Genomic DNA, 18,451 nt, shown 5'->3' with positions numbered 1-18,451 from the left:
AAAATAAAGAAAAACATTTTGTTCACATTCAGGAAACACCGGTTTTATGTGGAGATGTCTTACCATGCATAGAAATGCAAATGCAAAAACAATCGAGTTAAAACTTTGCTTTGTTAGCCGAGGTCCTGTTGTAATGTATCACTGATCACTAAAGTCTGCAATTACCTTTATGGAAGGTTATGTCGTGGACTTCAAAAATTATTTGTCCTTGTGGTGATATATTTTAATATCAATTATTTATTTTTTTTCTTTTCTTTTGCGTCCGCTCTGTTTGCTAGTTTTTATTAAATGATCACTGTGATGTGCAGATCCAATTTGACATTCACATACACATATGTGTTAGTGAATGCAAAAATGTCTGTGATGTCAATAACATTGTTGCCACTAGGTACGTCTTAATGTTTGACGTAGCGTATGACGTCAAACATGTTAAGGTCAACACACATTTGGTGCGCCACAATAAAATAAGGCGATCCGTTTCATGTGCAATATCAAATAAACTGCATTTAAGGAAAAATTTTGTGTGGAGGTATTCGAAGAAATGAAACGATATAGTCACACCTTATCTAGGCCCGAAAGAAATGCTATTTTTGGACTATAATGTCTGAGATTTTGTTGTAGTGGTACCGGAATAAGTGGGCCGATATGGTTCATCTTCGAACCTTAACGAAGACAAAATATTACGATTCCCAAAATTTTAACCAATCCGTTCAAGAGTTATCGTGCGGACCAGCCAGACAGACGGACGGACATGGACAAATCAACTTCAAATCGTCTGAAAAGTATTTTGTCCAAAAACGCTTTTTTCTCAGCCTAAAGGCTGAGGGTATACACATTTAGCCTTTATGTGAAGCTGGAACCAGATGTTTTAACACCTGTAAAATTATAAATCCGCAACAAAATGCATGCTTTATGTCACGGCAGCTAATGTGAAATTGATTGGAAAAAATATTACGCGGACCAACATTTGGACCACATCGGCTGATCCGTTTGAGAGTTTTTCTCCAGCCAGCTAGACGTACTGTCTGAAAATGTTAAATTAAAAAAAATTAATTAAATTGAATTGGAATTTAAAATGTAAATAAACCTGACATGTATATTTTAACATATACATACATACAAAGTTGGTCAAAATCATTTTGTCAATGAAGGGACGGCAAAGCGAATACAACTCTGTGAGCTGTGAACGTGAGGTTACCTTGTATCATTGTATCATGAATATAAACATGACCTAAGAAAAACTAACGCAACGAAAAAGATCTAGGTGAGGTAATACAAAATGAACTACATATATGAACTAAAGGAACTATATAAAAGAAAGATCTGGATATAGTTCCAGTAGTTCCTCATTCGGAATAGTTCCTTGGAACTAGTTCGTTCCGGAATTACACAACTCTAATTACAACAATTGCATGGCTCAATATACATATGTACATACATATGTACATTGTCGAACATATTGAAGGAAGTTGTCCACTTGATAGAGGACAAATTGGATCGTTTCGAAGTTGAGGGAGGAGGAAAAAAGACAAAATATTTTTTTTTCAAAAACGAAATTCCCTGGTGTTGTCGGCTGTATAGATGGAACTAGGGATACGAAAAACCGATTTCGGTTAATCGACTTATCGGTTATTAGCAGTAAAATCTCTAAAAATCGTAGTCGACTATTGACTGTGCGAAAACCGTATAATGGGTACTTTACATGATATGTTTTTTACATATGAGTTGTCACTTTGCATATACATTTTGTATGGGAGAAGTGACAACTCATATGCAAAAAACATATCGTGTAAAGTACCCATAACCGATTATTCTTAATCGACTTTCGAAAGTCGGAGTCAACTATTATTCGTAGTCGACCATTAGTCGTGGACGACTATTAGTCTTAGTTGTGTAGTTTTTGTACATATGTACATCACAGATTGCATCAACGAAAATGGTCCATTATATTCGATTATGATCAGTTTTCCTCGGTTAACGAATAATTGAAACTCGACTTTTCCCAGCAACAAAATTTGGAAGTAGTGCAATGCAGAGTTATGATTTCAATACATCTTTCGATGCAGTCCACACGGAGTTATGAAAATGCACTGCGCTCGATACATTTTGGAAGTACTCGCTTAAAGATCCTAGCCATGCAAGCCAATTTTTTGATCCCTACAGTCGCAGCCTTTTTTTCTGAACACAAGAAAGAGTGTTAAAATTCTAAGAATTTGTTTTATAAAAAATAAAGAAATAGAAACTAAGGGGTCGATCATCGATAACAATTATCGTTGAGTGGCGTTGCTAGTTGTCAAAATTGATCCACGTATGGCAACACTCAACTGAAGTTGCGAATCTCAGTTGACGAAGCGGCTGTTTTTCAGCAACCACAAATTTTCAGTTGCAGTGAACATTTTCGAAGAAACAAGAAGTAAAATAGAAGGAAAAATAAACATTTTATTAACAATTATTGATTCTTTGCATCATTAATTAATTTTGTGTATCAATATGGTGGTCCATCGCAATAAGTGAATTTATCTCCTTTGGAGCGGACAGCAGCAAATCTTTTGCAAATGAATTTGGTGACAGTTTAAGTACAAATGACGAACATCCTCCATCTATATAGCCAACTAAACCAGGGAATTTCGTTTTTGAATAAAAATGGTTATTTTGCCTTTTTTCCTCCTCTGTCAACTTCGAAACGATCCAATTTTGGCACAATTTGTCCTCTATCAAGTGGACAACTTTCTTCAATACTTTCGACAATGTAGATCAGAGTGAGGCAGAGAAAATTTGTGGGTCTCTCTTGTGCTCTCAATGAGCGTAAATTTGTTGTTGTTCACAACCTGTTAGCATCTACACAGGCTGTGAGCGATAACAAATTTACGCTCACTTAGAGCACATGGGCTCTCTTGTGAGTCACAATGCCTCCTCCTGATGTAGATTGAGCCATGCAATTGTTGAAATCATTGCCATGGGACTTTTGGAAACTTCCCTCCTCCAAGAATCGCAACGCTGCGCACACTTTTAAAAGTGGGGGTATTGCTGTTGATCTGTAAAGGTAGAATTAGACGTGACATAGCCATAACGCCATAACCATAGAAAACCAAAACCCAATTGGTTTCTTATGGTTATGGCTATGGCATTATGTTATGTTACTACTAATCGAATACATTGATTTCCATAGGTTTGGTTGAATCAGCTGATTCATATGGCTTTATGGTTATGTCAGGTCTAATTCTACCTTAACTTACTTTGAAGTCATCCTTTAACGTTTCCACAACCTAAACTACGGCATCCTTTGGCAATCGAAAATATTTAAGGCGTAATTTGAAATAATTTACTGATTATACAGATCTTTCCACATGATCATCAGCTTACAGTGCAGATGGCAATTCCAATGGATTCGACTTGTCCCTCAAATTTCTTCTAATAGATGCAATGTCCTGTACATTTTCTTCATCATCAAAAAATAATTCCACCGAACTTATCATTTTTGGGACAGCAAATAAAACTTGACGATCCGAAGATTCAATGGGCAGGTTATATTCCAATCTTGGGTTGTTTTCCAAATTTGCTCGAAAACTCAGCCAAAATATTAAAATATTGTCCAGAATACACAAAAGTTATCCAAAGCGCACTTATTTTTAAAATGTTTTTTTTTTTTTTTTTGGAGAATAGAGGTCACAAGTTTGACAAAACATTGATCGATAACATGTTTATCGACCACCCAGTTGCGTTGACATTAATGGTACAACATTTCGTCTCAGTCGCGCAGACAACTGACAACGCAACTCAAGTTTAGTGGCAATACAAGATAGACCCATAAAGTTAAGAAAATTGCTGTAATTCACGAGACGCAAATTATTTTTGAAGTGGAGTTGGAGTTTTTTGGAAATCTGAACTGAAGTAGGAGGAAAAATGAAAAACCATTTGGATGATGAAGCAATATCAATTTCGATGTCATAAAAAGCAGAGTAGAGGAAGTAAACTTAGTTGCGATCAAATTTAATGGAGTGTTTTTATAATTTGTGTTAATGTAATAAAGTTAATATTCTTGTTTTACAAGAATAAGCAATGTATTTTATTTATTTTGGGATATTTGCAATGGCTTGCATTTTATAACATCTTTAGACTGCATTTAAATTCAATCCAAAACACTACATCAAAGGCTGTGTTTTGGATCGAAAATGGAGTGCATCCTAGCTGTGTTCCGTGGAAGCAAAATGGAGTGCATCCTAGCTGCGCGCTCTCTTGTAAAATTCATAGGAAAAGATGTACTCCAGCGGCAATTGTTCTAGTGATTTAACTGCATTCGCGGATGCAAACTTTTTGCTGGGTTAGTACACTCTCAAATAAACGACTAATCGAAAATCGAGTAAGTTTTTTATGAAAACCGTATAATCGAAAAACCGATTATTGCATTTTACTGCGTATCCCTAGATGGAGATGGAACCCATGTGCCACATTGAATTTGCACTCAATTTATCAATTAAAGGCTTTACCTAATTCATTGCGTGTGCGTTCGAAAAACAAAAACAAACAGGATTGTCACAGATTCCGATCGGAATGGTTTCAACTCCGTAATTTTATTTCGATCGTTTTTGTTTTAGCTTCTTCAGATTTCGACCGATTTGGTGAATTTCGAAAATCGTATTATTTAGTATAAATATGGCAACATTAGAGGAATCTTTTTTTTTTTTTTTTGAACTATCGAGCGCCTCCTCAGGTCACGAAGAGACAAGAAAAAATTGGCGATCCTTAGATTCAAAAGCCAGGTTGTATTCCACAGGTAGTTATTAATCCAGAAGTAAAATATAAATATCGTGATGTGGCCAATAACGCATCAAATAAGATCAGCTGCCTTCCACATGAATTTTAAACGTTCCAAAAAGTGCAGCACAATTTCGAAAACTGTTGTAAACAGTAGGAACACAAAAAGAAAAAAGTACATATAGTACTTTAGTAACGAGATCACAACGTGAATTATTATATAGTAAACATAAAAAATTAACAAAAAACTTTAACCGACTCACGAACTCCTGGTTGAGCATCCGATGAGCAAGTGTGATAAGTGCAGGTTAAATATCGTACGTCCGTCTATGAACAGGATAAAACTGCAATCTTTCGCTCCAACGACGTTTAAATGGGCAAATATCCAAACTTCAAATCGAAGGGACAAAAATCCATGTATAGTACTTCCAGGTGGCTGTTGAGAAAAGATAAAAGGCCAAAACTGGGGAAGGGGATTGGAAAGTATAATAAGTATTTGTTCAAATCAGGTTTAAAACTTAAAATTAATATCACAGATGGGTTAGGGATTTAGGTATCACAGATAGGGTATAATCGTATGGTATCACAGGAAAGGAGAGGATTCTAAGGATCATAGATTCAGGTTGGTTTCTTTAATAAAACCAATGATGTCTCTAATCAAATCGACATTCTTAGTTCGCAGAAGGGTACTAAGTTTATGGTGTTGGGAGAAAATACGGGGATATCTGTTTCTTAATATTGCGTGTTTTGTGCAACTAAAAAAGGAGTGTTCAACACTTTCAGGTACATCACATTTTTCGCATAGATTGGAGTCACATGCTCCAATACGATGAAGGAATACTTTGTTATACGTATGCCCCACTAACAGCCTGTTGTACAATTCAGTATCGGCCGGGCTTAGCCTCAAGTTCTTAAACCAGGGTTTATCAAAAACATTGTCACAAATTTCATAAAAGGGGTTTCCCTTGTCCTGGGAAAGTTTAACGAACTCATCATTTCAGTTACTTTTAATCCTGCAAACAATTTGATTCAGAGCCTCTGCAGGAGTGAGGTTAAAATCCACAGGAGCACCTAATTCCACAGCTTGCTTCGCCAAATAATCCACTTCTTCATTGAAGCTGATGCCACTATGACCTGGGGTCCAAACCACGTGACACTTCTCTATGCACGATTCTCTTATTTTCTGGTGACATTCTGCTACTAAGAAGTTGTCCATTTTCTCAGAGCCAAGAGCCTTACAGGCCGCAAGGCTGTCTGTGAATATGACACATCTGTCATAGCCATCCTCTGTCGCAATATCTAGCGCCTTTCTGATAGCATAAAGTTCGCCGAATGTTGACGAAGATTTTCAGCCCAATCATGAACATCATCTCACCGTGAGTTTTCTCACTCTCGCCTCCTCCCTTATTATAAACATCATAAGGGAGAACAAAACTCACGTTCGTGAGAAAAGTAGCTATCATAAATGTTGTTATGTAACTATGTCGGAGTGTAAAGGGGAATGAGGCATACCAAGATGTCGCTGGTATACACTTGCCATTGAAGAAATTCGGTCTAGCTCAGTGGCCACTCCTGACTAGCCATTAACAAAATTGATTCATTATTAATTCACAATCACAAACAGGATGCTTTATTTCAAAAAAAATGATATGATGTTGTTGTTGTTGATATGGGTACCCAAGGTGTTTGTTGGGATACCATGCCCTCCCAATGGATTTTCTACAAAATCCCCAATGAGTCTCATCGATGATGAGGACTCCCAAGAATACCACTACTTGGCTGTACCCTCCCTTCTACATTACCTTTAAAAGTTCCTTTAGAATGACATTTTGTAAAATTCTTTCTCAGAGAATTTCATTTACAAATTTATTCATAGATATTTTATAGCCTTAGACAAGCCTTATAATTATTCTTAGATTTTAAAATAAAGCTAGTGCGGGCATAATAATTCATTAGGTATATTAACTAACACACCAATAATTTTAAAAGAAGTAACAATTAACAATGTATAATAAGCAAGGTCGGTCCCAACTTTTCAATGCCAATGTGGCAGGTATAATCAAAGAGTAATATCCAAAATTCAAAAGCGTGTGTCCCTATTGAGCTCAATAAGTTCAGAATAATTCAATCGTAATAGAAACGAAGTGCTTTATAATAAGATGGGATAGACCTGTATGATAATACTATTTTTAAACTATAATAAAAAGGTTTGTGGGGTAACAGTATCGGGAAAATAATATATTGACCCTAATATACAAGTGGTCAAATGGGGGCGGGGGTAACAATAGGGGGTGGAGAATTATTAATTCAAGGTAAAATCGAGGTAATTCGAGTATTCAGAATGAAATATAGATTTTATACAATCATAGAGTTTTTATAAATTTATAAGTTTTTATAAATTTATAAGTTTATTATAAATTTCTAAGTTTTAATAAATGTATAGGGTTTGTATCAACTTATATGTTCTTATAAGTCTACGCATTTTCATAAATTTAAGGGCTTTTATGAACTTGATAGTTATACAATTAAAAAAAGTTTACATAAAATTATTTTTATAAGTATATATAGAATCAGATCAACGGCCGTCGCCGATGCGAAATAATTAAAAGAAGCTACCATTTGTTTGTTGGAAATCGTAATTAATAATGTAAACGGTACCAAAGGGATTTGGATTTGGAATGAAAACACGGATTGAATCTTGATTCGGATTAGAAATCGGTTAAGGTTATCTTCCAATATGGAATAAAAACTAATTTAGATAATGATGAACGAAGTTTAAATTCGTAACTTTTGCTTCAAATACTAAAACCTAAATCAGTTTAGAACCTTAGGACAGGTTGCCGAAATCTGAAATGAGTTAAATCTTCTTCTTATAATTAGAAAATCCAACCGCATTTTAATTCAATAATTAAAATCTCCTGATTGAAATCAGTTCAAATTCGACAAGCAGTGGGTCATAAATTATATCAATTTATATGGAATATTTAAAATCACCAAATTCATATAAGGTCATACTCCCTCGTATAAACGCTGACTATACATCGATCTGAATTTCTCACTTTATGACAATAAATCCTGATCGTAAATGTAAACACAAAATTCTATTTAATTTCATCCCTTAAATAGGGAAGGTGTTAATCAATATATTGGTGTCGAAGGTTAATCGATTTAAAGTTTATATTTTGTAGTGTAAAATACGTTCAGAGATTTATTTGTTAAGCAAGGCGATCATAATTGGGAAATTAAACCAAATTATATTTACAAGTCGAATTCTTTCTGATTTTATTATAATTTAGATTTTCCAATTATACCTCAAAGCAATTTTACTTTAATTGTCCAGAATCCAGTTAATGAGAATTTGAAACGATTCAAACCCTAATGTTACATCTTTCCAATAAGAGTTATATTGGTATAGTTTCTAAATCTCATTGGTCTGTTTTTGGTTAAGGTTAAAGGAATCCAATTCAAAAATGATTCAAACAAATGATTGCTCGTTATGTCTTTAAAATTTTCTAATCGGTATGTGCAACAAATAAAAGTTATAACGTGACTGTACACGTTGAGCATTTACCGTTAGGCACAGGCGACACACCGTTAACCCGAATGACAATAACAAATCTCACACAGATTCTAAGATACACATATACATATGCATTATGTTGCACTTTTTGCAATTCGCCATCGACTGCATAGAAAATACAGTAAAATTGATCGGCTGTCCGTCGAACGTTATGGAAAAAGCTAGGGCCCAATATTTCCCGGCCTGTGGCTGGCAAATATGGACACCTAGTGCACGAGTTTGGAACGTACTGGATTCTAAACACCTTACTATTCTCACACATCTACATATGGTCTACTTACAGATGGTTCCTGTTCGTAAAACGTGTAATTCTTTCTCGTTTCTTTAAATGTTTTCCTTACAGGAGTATTCCAAAAAGTTCACGGCTGGAGTTGTAAACTGCCGCACGATGTGTGTTGTTGTAGTAGGGGTTTGGTTTGGCAAGGTGGTACCCTTCAAAAAAATTGTTGGTGGCGATACTCGGCAAAAGTTTTAACAGGCCCTTGGTTTCTAATTTCCAGGTTATGTATATTTGCGCACTGATGTACAATGTAATTCGTTGCACAAAATCCGATAGAATTTCCTCTCAAGCGATTCTTCGTTAGCTTACGGCTTTCCAGAATCATCTACAGCATCATGGCTCATGGAATGAAAAACCACAAGGGTATGGGTGGCTTTCAACAAATCGAAACATTCGGCAAAAGTTTATAATTTGGGGCTAGGTGGAAGTTGCCCAAAGTAGCACAAACAAAATTGTATTGGGAAAAGCAGTGGTTTTATTCCCATTAGCAAACACATGGAGGGTTGGTAGGTTTGAAGGGAATTGTGCAAAAACTGTCTTATAAGATGGCGGCAGGTTTGCTAGAAATTTCTAACATGTGGCTTCTACCGTTGCCCTCCAATGTGCGATCTAAAATTAATAAAGGAATTTATTAATTTGCGTTTTTTTCTCTTTGGTGTGGTTTCTTTTTTGTTTTGTCTTACCGAAAAATTTATTTGCCGTTGCCAAAAATGTTGAAGTTTGTTTTATCTTTCATTTAATTTAATGAAGATTATTATGTGCCAATTTCACAAAAAAAATTACTTTCCTTAATGGCGTCACACAATTAAATGAAAAAAACTTCCTTTTCTTCAACCGGCACTTTGCTGTTCTTTTGTTGCAATGAGAATGAGGAGAAAGAAAAAATGCAAATGGTCAGTGAAGTTGTCGTAGGTCGGGATGGCGCCATTTGCACACAATGTTGCCACCTATGTCGAAATGAACTGTCAAATTTTGTTGACCAAATTTATTTAACGGCGTTCCTTACGCCGCCACCTAGAGTACGTTTACATTCTCTCGGTTTAAACCATCAATGTAAACGGTTAACATAACAATGTCAAAAAAGTGAGAATGTGAGGCAATTTTCTCTCACCACAGAAATCAAGGTGAGTTGAACAAAAAATGTAACTATGGACATTTTTTATAGAAAAAATCGACAAGAAACGAATCTTTTGCAATGATAATCAATTGTATTTATTTGTGTTTTACGTTAAAGGTAACAAATAAAAAACAATTAGAAATTCTTTTGGCAACTATACATGTTCATCCGTGTATCAATGAAGCAAGGAAGACCTCAATCGAGTTTGGCGTAATTTGGAGGTGGAGTTGAAGTTGGCCAGAATTTTTCAGATATGGGAAGCGGTTCAGAATCATATGATGAAAACAGGAATGGAAGAGGATCCTATCAGGAGCAACACCTTTCTAAAATTTTTTTGTAGGTACTTCCAAACTTTGCGGCCACTCAAGATGATAAGTGACATATCTTAAGTGCCTTTGTATTGTTCTTTGTTCGCTAAGGTTCCCAGCAAAATATTCGATGCCAAAGATTCTATTCAAGCATGAGTGCAAGTTATATGTCACCTTTTTACCACCTTCGCCCATTCTTTTTACAAGACTGTGACCCCTAAAAGATCCAAATCATTTTGGATGGCATCTTCAATAACCCAGTGGAATGGTATCTTAACAACCACCTTGGCATGGCATATTCCACGAACAAGCCACAATAGGAAGGATTAAATTCATAAAAAAGGGCATGTTTATATTATATAGCCTTTTGCAGGGTTAACCTTCTTGAAAATTGAGAAATTGTATTTAAAATCCATGAAATTGGTTCAAATGTTGAATAGGATCCGAATTTCGCGAATTGTACTTAGCATTCATATGATTGGTCCTATTGCTGGAGAAAAGGTCGGATGTTTCACGTATTGTATTTATTTACAATTCTTGAAATTCCTTCCAAATGCTGAAAATGGGATCTTTCACAACTTCATTTGAACTAATACAAAAGATCCAGTGAGATATTGGCATCGCATGGAACGACTTCCACAAAATTTTGCTTGGTTTTCTTTGTATTCCTCAGCGTTTGTCGTTTCGCACATCATTCAAAATCCAATATTAAACATTTTCATTTCTTTTTGCCATTTAATGACCTTTAAACGGCTTTTGTTCACTTTTTTGCAAATTGCAGAAATTCTTCGGGCGTAAATAAACAATTTTTACATATGTATGTATGTATCTGTCAAAACAAAACAAAAACAGCTGTTACAGATATTGCCACATATCAAACATTTAATATTTTTTATCAATTACCACGTATTTTTAAAGTGGATTGTTGATAAAAATTATTTTTCGTTTTAGAAATATTAATTTAATTTAAAATGAAGTAATGTTTTATAAAAAAAATTACGAATTTAGTTATTGCAAAATTATTTGTAAATAAAATAACGATATGGCAACGCAAATTATATTTTCAAGGGTTCACAAAATGCGGCACTATTTTCAATTTTCAAACTTGTGAACCCCTCTTCACTTTTTTCGCTCCTCCCTTGTCATTTGTGATAGGTCGAGACGTGAGAAGTGAGCTGCAACTCACTCGTGAGAAGCTCCCTACGTGAGTATTCATGATCGCTATGTTTATGTCCAACTTGAAGAGAAATTTCTGGTTATGAGTTATGTTAAACACTCCACACCCTGTGGAGGAGTGTCCAACCGACGCATCAGTCGCAAAACCAATGAAGTTGTTTCGTCTGTAGTAGTTAAGCTCGCAGTTAAAGGTAGCTCGAAGCATTTCCACCGTCATATGTTTCTTAGTGCACGGCAGAAGATTTTTCCTTATCACAAGATTCTCATCCCGCTGAAAAGGAAGCATTTTAATATTTCGAAAAATGTCGGCAAATTCATGAAAAATAGCGCTGTAGCTGGATTTCACTTGGGGATTATCAGCAATAATATCATACAAAATTTCATTGTTCACCATGTTTCTCATTATTTCTTTTGCAGTCAGTAATTTAGCTCTATACTTGGGTGGGAGTTCTCCGGCAAGTACATATCTTGTATGGATGGGCGTAGATCTTGGGACCCCCAGGCTTCTCCTTATCATTTCATTTTGCAGCCTCTCTATTTTCTTGTTAACATATTCTGGAGAGTTTGCCGTGGTAGTTCGGCTATATTCTATCTTGGATCTTACAAAACTCTTATATGTATTCAAAGCCAAGTTAGGATGCATACCACCCTTTATTGAAGTAAGACACTTCAAAAGATTGACTCTCTTTTTCACTTCCTCACTGATGAAATCATAGTGATCTCTCACAGTCATGGAATTAGTAACAATCCTGCCCAGGAACTTCAACTTTTTGACTTGTTCAATACACTGTCCATCCACACAAAGAGAGATTTGCTTAATGCTATTTTTTGCAAAATACACGGAGTTCGATTTAGAGGGGTTGAAGGACAAGTTCATGTCTTCACACATCCTTTTGAAGGCTCTCACCTTGTACTGTAGGTGATCCCTGGCAGTATCGAAGTCTTTATCATAAGTCATAATCAGGAAGTCATCTGCATACTGAAATATCATCGTCTTGCTATCTTCCAAATTATGCAGCTTTGCTGTGTATAGGTTGAAAAGCAAAGGGGACAGACAGCTACCCTGCGGAATCCCATTCGTCACCTCAATTTCCTCAGTACCCAATCTCAGTATTCTTTTTGATAGAAAGTTTATTATCCAATTACATATCATTGCATTCACGCCATGCTCTTTTAGTATCTTCGCCATAAGATCAACTCTCACGCAATTGTATGCGTTGTTAATATCAAGCGATAGTACAAGGACTTTGTAGTTATTTTCCTTCAGAAGGGCTACCCTGTGTAAAAATTCATTTAAACACGACGCCGTAGATAACCCTTTGCGGTATGCAAAGCTTCTAGCCGGAATGATATTGTTTCTTTCTAAAACATCATTTATCATGTCCTTCAACATCAGATTGATGCATTTAAGAAATACAGAAATTAAAGAGATTGGTCTGTAGTTGGCAATCAGATTCAAATCTTTATTCGGTTTTGGAATTGGAACCACTTTAATGATTCTCCAACTATCTTTAATTGAGTTGTCAATGAAAGCATCATACAACGCAGTTAACACTGCCCTTTTAGAAATTCCAGGAAGCGCTCTTAGCATTTCGTAGGTGATCTTATCATCTCCACCCGCAGAGCCTCTCTTTTTCTCCTCCAAAATCTTTTCAAAATGTTCAAATTCAAAATTTATAACATCTTCACTTTCCGAGACCTCTGTTTCACATACATACTGCTCACCACTATCTGGGACCTGGTTTTTCAGATGCAGCAAATACGCCTGGTTGTTGTCACTATTCCATATGTTCACTACACCGGAATCCCTTTTGCGAACATTGTTCAGAAATTTCCATGCCTCCCTCGTATTGGCATTCTTGTTAACATCTTCAATTTTCTTTTGGAAGCTTTCAGCTTTCGCCTTTTCAACCATTTTCTTCCAATTTTCAACCTCCACTCTAGCCTTTTCCAAGTTATCATAGCTAGGATATTTTCTGGCCTTCTTCACAGCAGCTAATTGCCTTCTGTGAAATACCGTCAGCTCGTCCTTCCACCAATATTTTGGCACTCTACCATTCTTCAACTCACTGGTAGCTGCTGCAACTTCTTCTTTCATCACTTCTTCAATAGAATGTACATTAGGCTCCAACTCCAGGTTGCCTAAGGCTTTGATCAGCTTCTTCTTGTGTAAAAAAGTTTCTCTTCTAACTCTATTCATCTCAACCTCCATGGAAATTGGTAGATGGTGACTGCCTCCAAAATTTCCTTCCAGTACATCCCATTTCACAGCGATTCCATTGCCTACAAACGATAGATCCGGAACTGATCCCTGGGAGTCCAAAGTCCTTCTAAAAGTTTCTTTACCATTGTTAACACAAGATAGCCCTGACTCCAGAGCAATCATTTCTATCTCTTTTCCTTTTCTCGATGTAACATGGTCACCCCAGCTTTGATTACGGGCATTAAAGTCGCCACATACAATTACATTTTCCATGTTCTCCAGTACACTAAAAAGTCTAGCCACCTCTTCCCTAAATACCGAAAATTCGGTCGAGGGTGGAAAATACACTGATGCAAAGGTTAGGTTACGATATAAATTCGTCGTTTTGATAATAATGATGTCGTGAACCGTATCATAGGCAATCCTTTTGATTTTAATATATTTTTTGAGCCCAATAGCAACTCCCTCATAGCCATCAGCTCTAAATTTTTGAATAAGATTAAAATTTATCAATTTGTTACTACATTTTCTGTCCTCTGAGAAAATCTCGGACAGAATAACCACATCGTAATCAAATTTATTCACATAGAATTCTATGAAATTCTTATTCTTCTTCAGGGATTGGATATTATATTGAAAAATCTTTATTGACTCCATCATGAGAGTTATCACCTTCTCCCACCTCAGCTTCTTCCAGCATTACTCCACATCTTTCAATTCTTCTGTGAAAATGATTCATGGCATCCATTGCTACTTGATTTTCTGACTTCTTAAAGAAGTCAGTAATAAATTTAAGAAGTTCTCTGGTTACTTTTTCAAGTTCAGTCGTTTTTTGGTCCTCTCTCGGAAAAACAGGTCCCTCCGGCACTGTTTCACCAAACATCCTGCATTGCATTTGGACCCCAGGTCTATGCACATACGCTTTCTTTGGTTTTTTTGCAATTGATCTATATGTGTATGGCGTCACCATTAGATTAACATCATCATCAATAGTTTTCTCATTAGCCTTCTGATTAACACCACCTGAGTCCTTTTTTCCTGCAGGTAGAGAAGGGAAGTTGTTGTCATCCCACACAATATCACAACGTTTTTGTCTATTATACATATCATAAACTTCCTTTTTAGATAGCTTCTTGCGGGTCATTATTTTATTCGTCTCCATCTCCTTTTCCCACTTCGGACACTTTTTGCTGTCCCTACAGGTATGGTCTTTGCCATCACACAGGATACACTTCCTTTCATTGCATTTTCCATCACAACCACATTCTCCACACTTAAGACATCTGGTGTTAGACCGACAGCCCATTTTCGTGTGGCCCAACCTTCCACAGTTATAACATTGTCTAATGGCAGGATAGTAGGTGTCGACTACCAAAACAGTATGGTTGAAAACTATCCAAGAGGGATGATCGTCTCCATAGAACCCCACCTTAACAGTCTCAGTTGGTTTGGGCTCCGCTCCATCCTCAGCCTTCCTCACAAACCGTCTTACTGATGCCACCTTCCTTTCAGAGACAATTCCTGTTAACAGTTCTTCCTCAGAAAAGGATACCGGAACATTTCTGATAACTCCGAACGTCTCGACGAAGTTTTTAGGGATGAACACACGCATTTTCTTTTCTTTTATTTCTTCATTTTGAACAAAACTGTTTGCTGAAACCATGTCCTCAAATATTACCTTATACAAGGTAACACCTATGGCTTCAACACGCTCAATCTTTTTTAATTCTTTGGATTTAATATCCTTAATTTTCTCGATAAAATATAGACCGTTTCCCACACGCTTGTTTTTAATGTTTTCCACATCGCTGGTGTCGACCAACACCATAAACTTACCCTTGTACTCCTCGGTGTATAAAACCACTTCTTCGTTAAACCGTCTCTTCTTCATGCCTTGATTTGCTTCAGCATTTGCATTTTCAGCGCCACAGTCAGGAACTGCTTTGTCAATATCGCCATTTTCCTCAATAACCCTTTTCACACTCACACCATTGTTAATCTCTATTGAATTTCCATTGCCCATATTGCTTGCCACATTCAATTTGTCACGTAAACCACGTAACCCAATGACTCGCCTCGCCATTTTCTTCTTACACACACCATCAGCCATTTCGGCATCCATAACCTGGTCGTCTGTGTGAGGTGTAGTCGCCATGATTCCTCTAACCTCACAGTTTTCAAACAGAGCCACACTCAACTTTCAACAATATTTAATCAACTTTTCCAAAAGTGTTATTAAATTAATTCCAATGGTAAACTCAATTTACCAATAAATGCTTAAGCTCCGCATCAAATAGCCCTTCAATAGCCCTTGGTTTGCCAAAAACAATTTTTGCTCCACAAATTCTTTCTTCACTTCACTTGTATACTTATGCACACTCACTTCTGTTCGCTCCAATTACTCAACCAGGAATGATTAGAGGAATCAAAAGAAACAAAACAAAAACATATGAGGTTTGTTCCAGAACTAAAAAGTTCTTACAATTTTACGACTTTTACACATTTTACACGAAAACCCGTTCCCGTACACAAAAAAGTTGTAAAATGTTCACTTCTCTTTAAACAAAAATGGCGCTGAATGACGCTCTCTTTAAAAACTTTTTACTCGGCAAATTTGAGCGTGTAAAAAATAGTAACATGCCGGCGTCTGATTGGCTGGTACGACGACTTTGACGTTTGTTCCAGCTTTTTTGACGTTTTTTCCATTCTTGCGTTTCCGAACTTTTTGAAAAAAACTTTTGTGTGAGAACAATTTTTCTCTCTTTCTCTCCATTCCGAGTTTTACTATTAAAAAATACGGGAACAAAGCTATGATCAGAAAACGCTGTGGAAGGGGTAATTTTCAAAATATTCTGTTTAAAGAAAGTTTGTGTGCGCGAAAAGAAAGTTAGTTTTTATTGAAATTTCAATTTTTCTATTGTTTCGGTAATCGAGGCGCAAAGTAATCAACATAACACCGAACAAATATCTTGTTTGAGTTATTTTTGTTTTGTATCTTTGCTTTTTATCATTCGGAATGCCAGATTTTTTAGTGGTCTTCATGAAAAAATTGTGTGGCAATACTTTCTTAACAATTGGTTTCGTTAATTGAGAAATAATGAAAATTTGCGAATTTTTTAAATAAAATTATAACTTTTGTTTGATGTTTTTTCGGCTTAAATATGAATTTAAATTTGGTTTTGTTAATAAAACAATATTTTTTTATTATTTTTAAGTGTTTTTAGCATGGTAGAACAAATATAAGGTAAAGTTAATACTACAACAAATACAACTCGAACAACACCACAAAGGAATTTGTTTTTGTTTGTAACGTTACTGCCAGTTGTATTTGTAAACAAAACAAGGAAATGTCTATAAATTATTGGAATTTAAAAAACTAATAATTTTTCACATTTGGTTGAATATTTTGGAAAACATGAATGAAAATTCGTTACATTTTTAATTTTTATGTTTCCACATCATTCCACTAAATGCATAAATTCTCGCAGAAAGTAGAATTCTTGCAGAAAAGTTTGGGGTCGCTGGAAATTCATAGAAAAAGGAGAAGCTGTTTCAATGTTTTGTTTTAGAAATCAAAGAAGCACATGTTTATTAGGTCTTTATTTTTTAAATTTTAACAAAATACCTCACATATTAACAAACGTTGTATCGCCTCTACAAGCGGGGATTTACTGCGCGGCTTATCGTTCGAACTTGGAGGAGGTTACATATCATTGATATGAAAAAGTCTTTCTGGGAAATGGTTTTTTCCGAATGATATATTTTTTTTTTTTCTCAAAAAGTATATGTCCCTAATGTACATCGAAATAGAAATAAATGTATAAAATGTCATATGAAATTTGACACTAACGCTACAACCAAGTTCAGTCAGCTGTGTATTGCTGCTACCTTTTCTTGTTCTACCATGTGTTTTTAGAGTCTTTTAAAGTGAAATGTTTCCAAAAAAATACAATGCCACTTAAGAAACCAAAAGTGGTTTCAATCCGAAAAAAATTTTCGTTTTTCGGTTTCTGAAGAAGCTAAATTCGGAATCAATTCCACTTTCGATCGGAATGGGTTTCTGTGACATGCCTGATAATACTGATTTGTCGTATCAAAAAAAAAAAAATAAATAAATGTTATATGTATTTAAAACAAGAAATCCGTTCTGGGAATTACGAATGTATTTCTTTCGATATGTTAAGGATATAACATGCTGTAAAAGTCAAAAATAGTCGTTGTATATCATTTTTCATCACATAAAAAATGTAACTTACGACTACGACAACGACTTCGTCACTTGAACGTCTACGCCAACCGTAATAAGGGAGAATAATCAGGGAAGTTTTTTGTCGATTCGGATGAGGCATAATATTTTAGAGCCAATTCTTTGAACGGAAGGGGAGTCGGATAACTGCCACTTTTTGGCAGCAAAAGATAGATGCGAAATTCGATTGCCGCCAAAGCAAAAATACCCCAACAATATGTAATTTTTTAAATATAGGTCTGTTCGATAACCCAAAAGTTTGTACAAACTTTTACAAAATGCTGTTCGATAGCAAACTTGTAAATTTAATTTACCCCCAGTTTTTGTAAAAATTTTTATTCTTTTCACACGAACTGTCAAATTTTGTAGATCGATTTTGTCCCAATTTACATTGGGCGAGTTTACTTGCGGCAATTGTCATTTTGTAGGAGAGAGAGGTGAGGCATATGGTAACCCTTTGCCTCTCAGCACCCTCTCTCACCAACAAACTGACAATTGCCGCAAGTAAACTCGCCTAATGTAAATTGGGACTTACTCGCTTTAGAGCAAATGTAGAGCGCTGATTTTTAAATGAGGAATCCTTAACGATATATGGAACGGGTATACTAAAAATTAGATGTGTATGTCATCTGGGGGCTGAGCTATGAATGCCTAAATTATTACGAATATAGACAAACGAATAAAAATAAGTTACAAAAACTGGGGGTTGATTTGATTCAAATTCGAATATTTTATGGCGGACTTTGATTTTCTTGGCACAAACATAAACAAACATTTGTTTATTAA

General features: G+C 35.7%; 2 protein-coding genes across 4 annotated transcripts in view; both read right to left on the bottom strand.

The window, feature by feature from the left end:
* The window catches only part of LOC141387444 (uncharacterized), a 63,291-nt gene extending 45,697 nt beyond the window's left edge, over nt 1-17,594 (bottom strand). The window contains exons 1-3 of one of the 3 annotated variants that reach the window (XM_073957132.1): nt 15,256-17,585; nt 5,019-5,218; nt 64-4,896 (exon numbers count right to left, since the gene is read on the bottom strand). In XM_073957132.1, the coding sequence (XP_073813233.1) occupies nt 5,148-5,218; nt 15,256-15,574 (390 nt within the window). In that variant the 5' untranslated portion in view covers nt 15,575-17,585 and the 3' untranslated portion in view covers nt 64-4,896; nt 5,019-5,147. Of the gene's footprint in view, nt 1-63; nt 5,219-15,255 lie in introns of all 3 variants that reach the window. The other 2 variants (XR_012408563.1, XM_073957121.1) reach the window with 2 other exon arrangements.
* Nucleotides 7,936-15,247, bottom strand: LOC141390639 (uncharacterized). The gene is made up of 2 exons (XM_073963586.1): nt 9,299-15,247; nt 7,936-9,224 (listed from the first exon to the last, which is right to left on the bottom strand). The coding sequence occupies exon 1, from the start codon at nt 15,245-15,247 to the stop codon at nt 14,048-14,050; it is 1,200 nt and encodes a 399-aa protein (XP_073819687.1). The 3' UTR covers nt 7,936-9,224; nt 9,299-14,047.
* Nucleotides 17,595-18,451: the final 857 nt, after the last annotated feature.

The sequence above is a fragment of the Musca autumnalis genome, unplaced genomic scaffold, assembly GCF_047663935.1.
Source record: "Musca autumnalis isolate F117 unplaced genomic scaffold, ASM4766393v1 scaffold_1, whole genome shotgun sequence".
NCBI classification, from domain to species: domain Eukaryota; kingdom Metazoa; phylum Arthropoda; class Insecta; order Diptera; family Muscidae; genus Musca; species Musca autumnalis.
The sequence above is the reverse complement of the archived record's forward strand: the minus strand, read 5'-3'. Positions and strand labels throughout refer to the sequence as shown.

Excerpts from the sequence above, each read along its gene's own strand:
- LOC141390639 (XM_073963586.1), bottom strand. The coding sequence starts at position 15,247 with ATGGTGTTGGTCGACACCAGCGATGTGGAAAACATTAAAAACAAGCGT.